The following is a 14,271-nucleotide window of genomic DNA, read 5'->3' as shown; positions in this document are numbered from 1 at the left end:
CCAGTGGGACAGGGGAGAGAACCAGAAGGGTGAAAGTGAGAAACTCATGGCTTGAGACAAAGACAGTTCAACAGGGAAAACAAAAGCCACACAGGCCAGCAAAGCAGAACAAGGAAATCATCCACCATTTCCCATGGGCAGGCAGGTGTCCAGTCAACCCAGGAAAGCTGAGCAACATCACATGTAATGGTGACTTGAGAAGGTAAACACCATTAGTCCAAACATACCCCCCTTCCTTTTTCTTCCACCAGCTTCACACAGTGGTCATGACACCCTGTAGTGTGGGATATTCCCTCTGCTCCCTTGGGGTGAGCTGTCCCAGCTGTGTCCCCTCCCAGCTCCTGGTGCCCCCCCAAGCTCTCACTGGTGGGTGAGGTGAGAGGCACAAAAGGCCCTGGTGCTCTGCAAGCCCTGCTCAGCCATGGCTGAAACATCCTAAGTTATCAACACTGCTTTAGCCATAGCCCCATACTGGCAACTATAGAGAAAATTAACTCTACCCCAGCCAAAGCAGCACGCTGAACTATGAGTTTTTTGAATTTAAACCAAAGCTGATATTTTCTTTCTGTTGCTTACAACCCTTCCAAAGAACGTAAGCAGGCCCCATGACTGCCTTCCCTGCCAAAGCCCACATCAATGTCACCTTTTGTTCCCAGGACTTCAGAGGATGGTTCACTCCACCTTTTTGTATGCTGGTTTGGGCTTTTGCAGGCATTCTCCTTTCCTCCAGCTTTTGAAGATAGAAACTTCATGGCAGTCAGTACAGGTTGCCCAACAACATATGTTGAAACTCCTTCCCTCAATGATGGCAGTCTTACAGTCTAACCCTCTGCTCTGGCCTGATCCACACTTCCATTTTAATTTGTCTCCCACAGAGATGTCAACAGGCCTCATTCAAGTCTCAGTCCCTCTCAAACTGCACAACTAGAATTTCCCTTCTAGAAAAGAAAGCAGAATGCCTGTTTTATAATTAAACTCAGACTTTTGCTATTATTATTATTATTATTATTATCATTGTTGTTGTCAATTGGTAAATATACACATTTCCTTTTGGATGGAGAAATCAGCACATCAGATATTGTATTTTCTATTCAAGTATGAAATATGAATGCTGATGTTTTAATACATATATTTTCATAGACTTTCCATAAAATGAATTTTTGCTTTCTTGGAGATGTCTCTTTCTTGTGCTGCTCTGTTAAAATTCCCTCTGCTATTACCTTTCCCCCATCCTTTATACATGCCAGAGGTTACACCACCAGCACTCCACTGACAAATCTTGTTGGAACAAGAAGCTGATCAATAAAAGATTACAGAAAGCTCTGTTTCCATTTTGCAACATAGACCTGCTGGAACGCTACTGCAAAGACTCGTGTCCTAAACAATTTAGAGATGCCATAACATTACTCCTATTTCATTGCATTAAACCACAAATTATAAGCTAGGTTTCTATTCTGGTATTATTCAGCTCCTTCCAGTGCAGTTTAACAGCTGGAAATGAGAAGGAGGCAGCTCCTTGTTACCAGGCAACTCCTCCCAACCACCAGCAGCTTGCCCCAGGGATCAGGGTTTGAGAGCTCTTTGCAGTGACATCCTCTCCCTTCCTCCAAGCCCAGACTGATGCAGGGAGGCTGCTTCAGGGCAGAGTTCCCTCCAAGAGCTCGGAGCATTGGCAAGAGCTGCATCTTGTTAGAGCTCTGTTTTGTCTCTCACTGTCCCATTATATTGTGTTATACAGCTGGGAGTTTTTTATTGCTTTGAGTTAATGAGAACAATAAAGAAACATCATGATCTTCTGCTAAGAAGCCCTTTTCACAGGCAGCAATGAATATCAGTACTCTCCCTCCAGCCTTGGAGAGACAGCTCCAACTCAAGTAATGTCTCAGCAACTCCACTTATCATCTTGGTGTTTATATTATTCCTTTGAGGTTTTGTAGAACGCATTGTATGGACTTATATTAGTTCTTATTGTTTTGCTGCAATATTCTCCTCCTCATATCATCCTGGAATTTATTTATATTTATTTTAGGCTTTATTCAAGCAACTAAAAATCCCCTAGGACTCAAGGTCATGTGGAAATGGAAGCCATGATGACCTCATGGTATATTCATATACCAATGGCCTAATAAAGCAAATCCTGTCCACCAGCAATGTTTATGAAATCCCTTACATCACTCAAAATTTGAGTCTTACTCAGAATCTGGTTTGGGATTCAGGCTTGTTGAACTCTTGTCCTCAGTATGAGTCAGAACTGGGCTCTATCTGCTGACACTGCGTTTTCTCTCAATTTTTTTCCTGACAATTGCGCAGGTCACGATAATTTCTTCATCATCAGGGTGCCCCTTGTTTTAGCTCAGCACACTTCCACAGGGCCGAGGACATCAGAGAAAAGAGAAGAAGAAAAATAAGTGTCCATGTTGGTGCAATGCTTCAAAGCAAGATTCAGTTGTCTCAGCTGTGGGGCATCCAGCAGGAAAGCTGATGGCCCTGAAGAGAAACTGGTCCCTTCCAAAAGCTATTCCTCTGGTCATTCAGTTCAGCATATGGACATGGGCATGACAAGCACCGGAAGAAAAGAAGCTTTTCTCCCTCCAGCATATTGTATCACTGTCATAAAATAGGGTTTGGAGCCCTTATTGAAGAGAGACATTAATTGGAGTGTCTTTTATGAAATATCTTTTAAAATAAATTTCACGTGTGAAAGATAAACCACCTTTCTTCTACATTTCTCTCCATGCATTCAGTTCCCCTTTTTACCCAAGTCTTTGATTCTCTCTCTAATCTACATTTACTTATTCTCTCTCTAATCTACATTTATTTATTCTTTTCATCCATTTCATCATCACTAGAATTCACTAAGCATATTTTGAAAGTTAACCATTTTCTTCTTGATTTAATATATGCCAATCACTCAAAAGAGTGTTCATTATAAGGCCACCTTTTCTGTGATTGTTTTTATTAGAAAATATTACATTTGAACACACCAAAGAAGAGGAATTTTATGCCATTTATGTTATTAAGGACCTCTTGATGAAATTTCACATCCTCACACAAAAATATTGGTCTGATCTAAACAAAGGCACATGTTTGTGTGGCTCCGTGAAGGACTTACATTTGGAAGAGGAGAAAGTAGTTTTTCATATTTATCTGTGAGTCTGAAAATAGTCTGAATCCAAGCTTGGCTTCTAATTGCTTTCAGTTGCAGTTTCTCATGCTTCTGACATTCTTTTTCATCACCACTTTCATTCTACATCAGTGTGTGTCTTGGAATAAGGTTTCACATACATCAGTATGTGTATATGCATCAGTAATGTCTTTCAGTGGAGCTGCATGACTATCCAGCATTACACTGAGTGCCTGGAAATGTTCTTTAGAAGGCTCGCATCCTATTTTTGTTACCTTCCCACTTTCACTTCTCATCATCACAAATACTTCAAAATTTAAATTTATTTTGACTCACTTAACAGCCAGGCATTAAATGAAGCTGACATGTTCAAAACTGTGTTTTTAAAAAGGAAAGTGCAGGCTGTGCAAAAAGCCCCAGGTCATCTGTGACAGTGTCACATTAGGAGAAGGTCCAGATGGATCTATCAAATGGGTTTCCCAAGCAGCAGGGATTGCATTGGTACCATAAAAGTTTCCTGTCTTGAAGTCTGGGTTCAATTCCTGCTGATGACAAAAAGAAATCTTAAATGTTTAGTGTGGAAACCCATACTTTGTCTAATTAACTGAGGTCCACCTGGGCAAGCTGCACACACTGCTACAGGAGCTTTTTCCATCTTTGGGTAAAACAAAATTACAAATCCTGAGGTCCTCAAAATGACACTGTTTCAGTAAGGAATTTTTGTGTGATTTTTCCATACAAACAAGATTCATGTGTGTGCGTGAAGACAGTAGGATATTTGGGATTCTACTTTTTTGATATAAATTACCTGTCAGGGGCATTCTAGAGTTACTTATGGTCTGTCTGCCCACAGTAGTTCCAGTTTGTGAGCTCCCTTCTTTGTCTTGTCTCATGTGGTGAAAATCAAGGTATGTTTCAACCTCTACAAAATTCTTTTGCCAAATGGCAACATAAGAAGACACTAGAAAGACATTTAGTGATGGCACAAGAGGTGCTTAATCATCAAGCAAGAAATTATTAGAATTGAATTTAATATTCTCAACTGGATAACAGATATGTGAAGGCAGGAGTAAGATGAAAGGAACTGGTCTTCCTCCACAATACAGTTATGTCTGCATTCTAATGCTTGTATCCCAGAGGTACAAAGGTTGTTTCAAAAATGGAGAAAAGCAAAGCTATTTTTTAAAAAAGAGACTAAGAAGTAAAAAGCAGAGTTAGTTATGGAAGACCTTCACATTTTGTCATGATAAATACAGCAGCCCTATTGGGCTCCCTGCCTCCAGGTGCTTAGTGGTGACTCAGACTGCACAGAAAACAGACTCTCTGGTCCTGCACCCCCACCTCAACCCTTCGATGTCCTGCAGAGGTATATAATAAACCAGGAGCCATGATGTCCTGCAGGCTCTGGCAGGAGGTCTGTGCTGTTGGTCAGTGCCATTTAGTCCGAGAGCTCACCCGTGGATGCCAGTGGCCCGTTCTGCCCAGGAGTTTGCTCGTTGTCTTGCTTGCTGCAGAGGGAGTGCCACTGTCCAGATAAGCAATTTGTATTTGCTGGTGCCTAAAGACATTTTCAGCCACCATTTTAACCTCTAATGAAAGGAAGTCTCATTCACCTGAAACCAAGACATGCAACACAGAAAACAAAATGACAGTTCAGAACTTCCTTGCCCTTGAAACTTCCAGTTTTTTTCCTGGCATCAGTCTGTGAATTATAGTTGACAACTAAGCAGCAAGTTCCAGATCTTAATGTACTGAGTATATTTGGCATATGGCCAGCCTGTACTGCACTTCGGTCAAGGATCATCGAATCAGCTCTCTTACTCTCAGAGGGGTTTTCTGATTAAGTATGCTGCCTTCCACAATCATTTAATTTCTTAAATATTCTGATGTAATCTCATATCCTTCTACTCATAAAATACAAGCAAAAATAGGAATGACACCTTAGGAACACTTTGAAAGGAAAAGAAACAAGAAGTGAATGTGGAATGAGCATGTGAAACAGTCACTTGCTCCAAAACCTGAGATACTTTGGCAGTGTGGAACAACTCATAGGACATGTCTAACCTTTACACAGAAAGTAAAGTAACCTTTACTTTACACAGAAGAGAGGGTCCTTCAGAAGTCAAGAACTATGCACCTCACAGTGTCCCTGGCTAGAAGACTGATAGAAGGAAGGAAGGAAGGGCAGGCTTGGGAATCCCTTCTTCTTGTCCATAATGAATCTATAGAATCATAGAATTGTTTTAAGTAAGAGAAAACTCTAAGATCATCAAATCCAACTGGTATCCCAGCACTTCCAGGTCCACCACTGAATCATATCCCCAAGTGCCACAATCACATATTTTTGTAACACTTCCAGGGGTGATGATTCTGCTATTTCCCTGGGCAGCCTGTGCCAATGCTCGGCTGCTCTTACTGTGAATAAATTTTTCCCAATATTCAATCTAAATTTCCCCTGGCATAACTTGAGACCATTTCTTCTTGTCCCGTGTTTTGTTAACTGGGAGAAGAGGCTGACCTCCACCTCACTACGACCTTCTTCCAGGTCATTGTGGTTGTAGGTGCCCCCTGAGCCTCCTTTACTCCAGGTTAAACAACCCCAGCCCCCTCAGCTGCCCCTCATGAGACCTGTGCTCCAGAGCCTTCACCTGCTCCATTGTCCTGCTTCTTCAGCTCTAAAGCTGTGGGGCCTATATGCTCTTCTCAGGACATTCTAGTTTCATTCTGCAGTCTGGTGATTACAAATGTAATTAGTGGCAGGAACCTAACTGAACTTTGCTCAGTTAAACCTTCTGCTACACCTCTGCAGCTTGTCTACACACTATGCACTGGTTTCTTTTGGGATTAAAAGGAAGAGAAACCAAAGGACATCAGTTGAAATTTGGTGCAAGTGTCTCAAGGTCTGTGAACCGATGAACCACTTTTAGATTTTTGATCCTTAACAAATATCTTCTAGTTGTATTTTTAGTCACTCCCTCAAAACTTGTTACATTTGGTGCATATTTCTGGTTAGTGTCTAAAAACCAATGGAAATGAATCCTGCAGGTTCAGATTTAGATTTGGAAACATCTGTGTCTAGATTACTCTAAAATCAAAAGAGAGTCTAAAATGGGACATGCTGAGAGTACAAGCAGTTCATGTAACATTGTTTTAATATTTTCAGCATTATTTTTCTGTTTTTCATGTTCCTTTAGACATTACTGGGACAGCTGAGACCAGATAACAAAAAAAAAAAAAAATCCATGAATTCTGAAGAAAATTAAACTGTTACTTTATTCAGCTCATTGCTTAAATCTGCCTAAAATGCTACCATGCCAGAAGAATGGAAGGTGGAAAATGCAACTATTGAAGAGACTTCTGAGCTCACCAAAATCAGTGTTTGATGTCTGTGCCAAGTAACTGACTGGAAAACATAAGAAAGAATAGAACTGGTAAACTGAATGATACGTTGGAGAAGAATCAGCATTGCATACCAAGAAGGATGTCTTGTTTTGCAAATCTGTTTGAGATTCAAGGAATAATATTTATTTAGATAAAGATGGTTCTGATAATATTAGATACTTGGATTTTAAAAAATTTTTGAACTGGTCTTTTACCATATGCTCTCAAAGTGTGATCATATGGGATAAACAGAAAAGGATAAAAAAATCAGGAAGAAAGAAAACTCACCATTAGATTACACAATATAATGCAGTTTCCAGAACCCACAAAAATTTCTGCTGTTCAACATCTTCAGAAATTTTATGGAGAAGCTTAATGCCATGAGGTCAGTTGGCAGATAATACAAAATTCATCTGAACAGACAAATCTTAAACTGGTAATCAAGAATATCAGAAGACTTTTAGCAAAAAACCCCAACTTTTATCTTGGCTCAGTGAGCTGAATTTATTTGCTGAGAGGTCACATCAGTGACAGAAGTGTACAAATATTGTACATCTGGGGATAAGGTGGAAGCATCGAGGGAAGGCAGAGTGGGACAACCTGTTTTGGCAGCAAGAAGCTGTTCAGTTGGCTTGGCTGTATCACTTGATAACACTCTTCATGTGACAGGGTAATAAATGACAAGTGAAATTTAATATACAGACACACAAAGCAACACACCTGTGAAAGAATGCCCTCACCTTCTGTATTCACTGGTAAATCTGCACTCAGGAAAGGGTTTTCCACTCAGGAAAGAGATCTCAGGCCTCTTGTTCATGGCTCTGTGGAGAGAACAGGTCAAGAATTGACCCATTCAATGTTTGAAAATAGTAAGAAAAAAACAGAAGTAAGAAAGAAGCAGGATTGCTATAATATCATATCTTGAATATTGCATGTAGTTTTGTCCACATTGTCTGAAAAGAAGTATAAATAGAAAACATACAGGGCAGGATGAAAAGTTGGGGAACGTTTGAGGGGCTCAGGCTGCAATCCCAGAGCAGACTATGGATTTAGTGCTGTAATCCCACTCCACACTTCTTCATGCTGTCACTGAGCAGGTTCAGCACAGTAACCTGGTAAAACACACACACACACACACACAAAAAAAAAAAAAAAAAAAAAAAAAAAAAAAAAAGGAAGGGTTTCCTGCCAGGTGACTGAGCTGAAATGGCACAGCCACATCTGTGGACGTGGGCAGGGGGATACATGACAGAGGGAGGAAAGTGGCAGCCAGTCCTAGGAAACTCTGCCTTCAGCTATAGCTTCATAAACCATTTTGGCCAGCTTTGCTGTTGCAATTAGGCCCAAGCTCTTTTGCCTGCAGCTACTCACTGTCACCCCTGAAAGCCTCTCCGTTTTGGTGTTTGTGCAGCTGTTCAGAACTCAGTGGGGGAAATGATCTGAAACAAAATTAATAATTTTTGTTGGATTATTCTGATGGAGTTTGCAGCATGCTAGCACAAGAAAGGGATGTGGCCAAAGGACAGGGAAAAGCAACAGGGAGTGGAAGGACTGCACCTTTGAGCAATGCTAGCTCAAAGAGGTTTGGAAACAAGTAAAAGACCAAAGCTCCACAGTTCAGGAAAAAGGATGGTTCTGAAATCATATGAGAGAGGTCTATAAACTGATATGCTGGAAACAAATAGGGCATGATCATTCACTATTTCTTAGATGACAAAAATTCAAGTACCCTGTAAAATTATTAAGCACTGGATTTAAAACCACTGAGAAAAAGTTCCTGTCTAGCTTTTGTGCAAATCTGAGACCTCCCCACCACTCCTGAAGGCAGGTGTACCAACAGCTCAAAAAGCTATTTGACAAATACAAAGAGAAATGGTACATCTGTGGCTATTAGAGTTGCAGTGGATACAGTTTTCACCTGAGAGCTTTTCCCCTGCACTTCAGGAGCTGAAAACAGAAAGAAAGGCCACTTAATGGTGGTTTACATGTTTTTATACCTCTTACCTGTATCTCTACTATTGGCCACTGTCAGATAGAAGATACCAGCCTAGGGACAGTTGCTTTGAATGAGGCTGGCTTTTCTGTTTTCATCTACTTTACTTCAACTATATGAGATATGAATACATTGTTTACATTTGTTATGTTATATTTGCAGTAATTATTGTGGAGACAGGAAGTCTGTATTAGATATAGCTAAATGACAAAATAAAACTAGACAAGCTCTTTTTCTGAAACAAATTATGCCACTGAAGTTTCTTGAAGAATGCATAGACATGGTGTTACTGGAGCTATCTGTCACACTTACCCTTTGACAGAGTAGTACAGATTAAAAGGGTGGTTTTAAAGCGGTGGCAGTAGATAGCCTAAGAGCACCTCTGAGCTCTGACCCCACAGCTCTAGGTTACAGCTTCCCGCGGTGGAAGTGTTCTGTGGAACTTTGGATGGACAAAGGACAGTAAAGCATGGCTTGCAACATATTGGTAACAAAAGGCATTCATCTCTTTCCTGGGGAGTTCATCCTAAAATACTGGAACAAACTGAAATAGCATTTCTGACAAAAACCTGTGTTGGTGCGTGGGGAGAGCCCAAGTTTCTAATTTACGGCAGGACTGGGTTGGTGCCAGCTTCTTCCTTCCCAGTGATGAGCCCGGAGCTATTAAAGGGATGCGCCTGGGGGTGAGGGCGCAGTCTCCCTCCCCGCGTCCTGCCCCTCGGCCCGACCCGCCGTGACCGCCCCCGCCGCTCCCGGGCAGGTACGCGGGGCCGGGCCGGCGGCCGCTCCGCCGCGAGGTGTGTCCGTGAGCAGCGGCTCGGCGGTGCCTTCTGAGGATTGGGCAGGGCGGGCGAGCGGCTCCGCGGCTCCGCCGCCGCGCTCCCGCAGTAGCAGCGCGCTCGCCGCCCGCGCCGCTCCCGCTCCCGCCGCTCCCGCCGCCCCGGCCCCGGCCGCCGCCGCACCGTGATGCCGCATCCCGCGGCGCCCCTCGGGGCCGCCCTGCTGCTCGTCCTGCTGGCGGCGGACTCCTCGCAGAGTGAGTACCGCGGGGGGTTCGTCCCTCCCGCACTCGCCGCCGAGCATCCCCCGCCGCCCTGCGTGTGTGCGAGCGCGGGCCGTGCCGCGGGGCCGGCGGGGTGCGGGGGGATGCGGGGGGATGCGCGGCTTCGCGGCTGCCGTGAGGGCGGCGGCGGGGCCAGGGGATGCGGGCGAGGGGCCGCGCTGAGGCCGCGGAGACCCGCGGGCGGCGGCCCGGGCAGGGAGAGCGCTCGGTGCCCCCGGAGGGGCGGTCTGGTGCGCGGGGCGGGGGTCGGGGGATCCGGGGCGATCGGGCGGGCCCGGCTGTTCACCGCTGCCTGTCCTTGCTCCTGCTCCTCTCCTCCTCCTCCTCGTCCTGCCCGGCCTCCCCGCGCCGTCGCGGCGCTCGCCGCCCAGCCGTGCTGCTGCGCGCCCCGGAGGCTGCCCAGTTCCTGCGGCAGCGGCAGCGGCGAGCCTACCAGATCTTCGAGGAGACCAAGCAAGGGCACCTGGAGAGGGAGTGCGTGGAGGAGCACTGCAGCAAGGAGGAGGCCCGGGAGGTGTTTGAGAATGACCCCGAGACGGTAAGGACACGGAGCTGCCGCGGAGATTTGGGGATTTGGGGGGTTGTCCGGCTCTGCGCTCCCGCCCACCCTCTGTCCGCGGCTGGATGCCAGCTACCGGCACAGCTGGGAAAGGCATCTGGAGGAGGAGACCCAGGGCCATTAGGTGGATGACTGGGAGGCACACTGGTGCTCATTCTGCACAAGGGCAGTGCCGGGCTGTCCGGTCAGCAGCGTCCCTGTGAGCGTGGTCTGAGTGAGCACCCAGCCTGGCACTGGCTGGCAGGGCTGCCACTGGAGGGGAGAAGGGTCCTGTTCACCCATGGTCCAAATCCATGAAGCAAGACCATAATGATGCAGACAGCTTCTCTGTCTGGATACCCTGCTCTTCCCTCCAGCTTCCTATCCCAGCTGCATTTAAAATTCCCTTAGTGTTGCAGTGCATGTCATAACTGAGGCTTCTCAGATGAAGGTCTTAACCACTCTTAAATCTGTGGGGATCAATTCAGCTTGGTTAGCATCTTAGAATCAGTGGGTTCAGGACCTGCCACTACAACAGCAGAAGGGCACATATATGGGAACGTGGTGCTGCTGCATTTCTAACAGTGTGGATTCACACAGCTACAGACTGCACACCATACGTTGAGCTGTCTTTTCCAGTCTAATCAAGGTTGGCTTTCACTTCAGTCTTCTCACTTTGAGCAGCAAGAGGATGCTTTACTAAGCTTGGCTTACTCCTCCAGCCACATTACACTTCCTCTCAACACTGTTTTGGATAGGCTGTTCTCATTGCAAGGACTATCTGGCATTGATTTAGCAGTGGGAAGTGGATTTTCTTGGTGTTCAAACTGAAGCTCAGTTCTGCACAGCATGTTCCTGTTAATGGTATGATGCTCTAGGGAGAAGATAGGACAGAGAGGGAGAGAGAGAGAGTGAGCACGTGTGTATGTACACAGAGGCACAAACCACAGGCAAGGGAGGGATTTAGCAGAGGAGATGTTTTATGCTTCAGTAAGGCAAGTTGTGACACGTGTGCATCATTAGCAGCCTCAGCACTGGATAGACAGTGCAGTAGCTTGCTGTCACAAGACAGTAGTAAGTACAGCAAAAGCAAAGTGATGTGGTTTTGACTGTCTTTATTTTCGAGATTAATATGGAACCCTTGCCCAATGTTACACCTTTTATGTGTGTGTGTAGTCACATCTGCATGTAGCAGTGTTTGCTTCTGTTCTGCAGAAACTGGGCTACTTCAGAATGGGGTGAGAGTGGCTGGCACAACTACTGTATTTAAAATATAAATATTCTTCACATAGCAGTGAGTACTGGGAAAACTATGATGAGTGTGATTTTGTAGCTTTCTGGAACAAGGGTGATCTAAGGTCACTGCTTTTACTAACTGGCTGCTGGCCAAGAAGGTAGCCAAAGGCGATGCACTGATAGATCAGTTTAAGGGTAGGATAGTGCACAAATATGTCAGGACTTTTTAACAGCATTTGGTACTGATTTTGTAAATTGTAAAGAATACAAAGTACTCCTACTGAAATGACAATAGTAAAATCATTTTTGTTTAAAATTTTTTCACATATAATATAAATTCTTTAAGATACCGTCATATTTTCAGTGTGTTTTGTAGGACAATGCTGGTTTTCTGTTATTGCAAGTGATTTTGGTTTTTTGGTGCATTTCCTTTGCTATTGCTGCTAGGTTTCACTCTGTTCTGAAAACCTAAAGAAAGGCTAGATGGGCTTCTTGTGTCTGTGCCCCCTAGCATGTTCTTCCACACAAGGACACTTAGATCTGCAGTGACATAAGATCTACCTTTTCTGAGACACAAACCTCCCAAGAGCTGTGGAGCTGCTTGTTAAGTGCAGTATGTTCTACTCCTTGCATTACTTTGCTTCATGATTGAGAAGCAAGTGTGCCATAATATATCAGGGGGATTTGTGGCCCTTCCTGTCCCTTTTGCAATCACTATGTGATGTGGAAGCAGCAACTGCTGTTCAGTAGCAGCTTTCTAATGCATGGTGGAAGAGTAATGTATGTGGGCTGTTGCTGCTCTGCACTGGAAGACTTCACTGTTTTGTAGTGCATAGGTGACTGCTCTTTCAGCAGAAACTGTGGATTTCATGGACAGAGTACTAATTCACAATGGAAGTGTATTTTGAACAGCAGGGAGTTGTTGTGCTGTCATTTCACTGATGCTATGTTGTATCCAGTCCTAGTGACTGACAGAAAAAGGAAGACCTCATTTAGGAAAGCCAAAAACTGTTGTAAACAACACCCAGCTTTTTGAAGAATTACAGTAACTGCAATCCTGCTTCAGCGTATTGCCAGGCTGCAGCTGATCCGTGCTGGTAAAGTGAGCTTCTATTGACCAGGGAAATGAACAGATTGCTGTTGACAGAAGAAGATTCCTTGTAGTTTAGGAAGGGTGAAATTTCTGCATGTGCCTGCTGAACCTGGTCACATGGATTAACTATTTAGGTTGTAGCAGAAAGAAGCAGCTACAGTACTTTTTGCCCTGTGCTGAGCTCTGTGAGGCTATGCAGGCAAGCCATGACAAACACAGCAGTGCAATCTGTCCTGTTGCATCTCCCAGGTTTTATCCTTTAAAGCACCAGATGAGCATCTGTGTAGGCATTTGGCTGTTTGCTGTCCCACATAGTTTTGCAGCCTTGACAACTGAGTTTCAGATTAGTTAATCGGTCTTGATGCTTCTCAGTTCATCCTCAAGAAGGGCTTGTGATGTCAGACCAAAAGTGTGGTCCCTCCATTAGATGCTAATGAAATGTATGAGTCTTCCTTACCAACCTTGCCATTCTTGACTATCCTGTGGTTGTGTGAGGAGAATTTCGAGGACTAAGCTTAAGACCTCTGACCTAAAGATGTGATAGGAAATTTCATTAACTGATTCAATAAAACAGTTCCAGAAGCTAAGATGAAGTAAGGCTGTAACACAGCTCACGTGGTGCTTCCTGGGTGAAACCATATCTTTATGCAGCCAGCTGTAACATCTAGACAAGAATTTTACAGAAAGATACCTATTTCCTGGACACACCAGTAAATGAAAGGACATGTCACACACCTATACCCTTTTTCTGGGCCTTCCATTGTTTCAGTGATCAGCTTTCCATAACAACATCTGCAGGCAGCCAGCAGAAGATGCACATTCTCTGAAACCTGAGTGTGGATTTTGCCACATGTGTGATTACTTACATCAGCTGCTAAGAATAGTGTGTCAGGCGGGGCCCAAGAGCCATTCATGTGCAGGGCAATGCAGCTTTTGTCTTCTATGTTACGGAAAATATAAATATCAGCTCACTCAGACTAGAGGAAGGAAGATCAATTGAAGCATTTTTAGATTGTTTTGTTTGGTTTTTTTTTTAAGAGGCAGAACAAAACTCAGTCTGTGCCACTTGTATGACTATACATGGTAAAAGCAAGTAGCCTGGATTAATGAGTCTTGCAGCCTACCTTTTCATGAAGCTGATTATAGTATCCTTAAGCAGTACTGGGATGGTTCCTGTTTTGTAATTTCATTTATGCTAGAGGTGCCAAAGAGAAAAATTAAAACATAATATAGTGGTAAAAAAAAAGAAGGATGAAAAACATCTTGATGGGAGGTATGCAGACATTTTCTAAATGTGATCTATTCAAAATACATGCTAGGTGTGATAGATGGGATGAAGTTGCAAAATATTTTGGATACAGAGATAAGAATGTTATCTTATTTAAGATGTTGACAAGGCCTTATAAAAGCAGCGCTGCAGAAATATTTGACCTTGGTATGCAGTCAAGGTATTACAGCTTGTTAAGTGACTGATAAACTGCTCTGGAATTTGGTTGACCCATTCTAAAAATTTGGTCATCCAAGCATGTAAAACAAAGGGCAGGAGGGAGTGTAGATCCTGATCTTCTTAGAAACACTGTATTTCACTGAGGAAAAAAGTGTCCTTGTGAGAGGAGTTTCTCTGTTTTGAGCAGCTCAGCATAGGGAAGATGTTTGAATGCAGCCTCTAATCCTTTGGTACCACAGTACAGCATCTGTCCCTGCTCATCTTGCTTGCTGTTGTTACTGCTGAAGAATTACTGCTCTTCCTGCAGCTCACCACAGAAATTACTATGCTGAATGCACTGAAAAATGTTAGGCACACCAGAAGCACTGATGTAGGTCAGCCTGGCCACCTGTGTTT

At 44.0% G+C, this 14,271-nt stretch overlaps 1 protein-coding gene and 1 long non-coding RNA gene across 3 annotated transcripts in view; one reads left to right on the top strand and one right to left on the bottom strand.

The window, feature by feature from the left end:
• Window positions 1-1,039: 1,039 nt before the first annotated feature.
• LOC135293573 (uncharacterized) lies at window positions 1,040-9,125 on the bottom strand. 2 transcript variants are annotated; one of them, XR_010355661.1, is made up of 3 exons: window positions 7,246-9,125; window positions 4,580-4,737; window positions 1,040-3,666 (listed from the first exon to the last, which is right to left on the bottom strand). It is a non-coding gene; the product is annotated as an uncharacterized LOC135293573 (long non-coding RNA). The 2 variants fall into 2 exon arrangements; XR_010355660.1 differs by having other exon boundaries at window positions 1,050-4,737; window positions 7,246-7,326; window positions 7,488-9,125.
• A 201-nt stretch (window positions 9,126-9,326) lies between these two features.
• Window positions 9,327-14,271, top strand: part of GAS6 (growth arrest specific 6) — a 39,834-nt gene continuing 34,889 nt past the window's right edge. Inside the window, exons 1-2 of the mRNA XM_064407902.1 lie at window positions 9,327-9,534; window positions 9,933-10,099. Coding sequence (XP_064263972.1) covers window positions 9,465-9,534; window positions 9,933-10,099 — 237 coding nt within the window. The 5' untranslated portion in view covers window positions 9,327-9,464. The remainder of the gene's footprint in view (window positions 9,535-9,932; window positions 10,100-14,271) is intronic.

This window comes from Passer domesticus, chromosome 2, assembly GCF_036417665.1.
Source record: "Passer domesticus isolate bPasDom1 chromosome 2, bPasDom1.hap1, whole genome shotgun sequence".
NCBI classification, from domain to species: Eukaryota; Metazoa; Chordata; class Aves; order Passeriformes; family Passeridae; genus Passer; species Passer domesticus.
The sequence above is the reverse complement of the archived record's forward strand: the minus strand, read 5'-3'. Positions and strand labels throughout refer to the sequence as shown.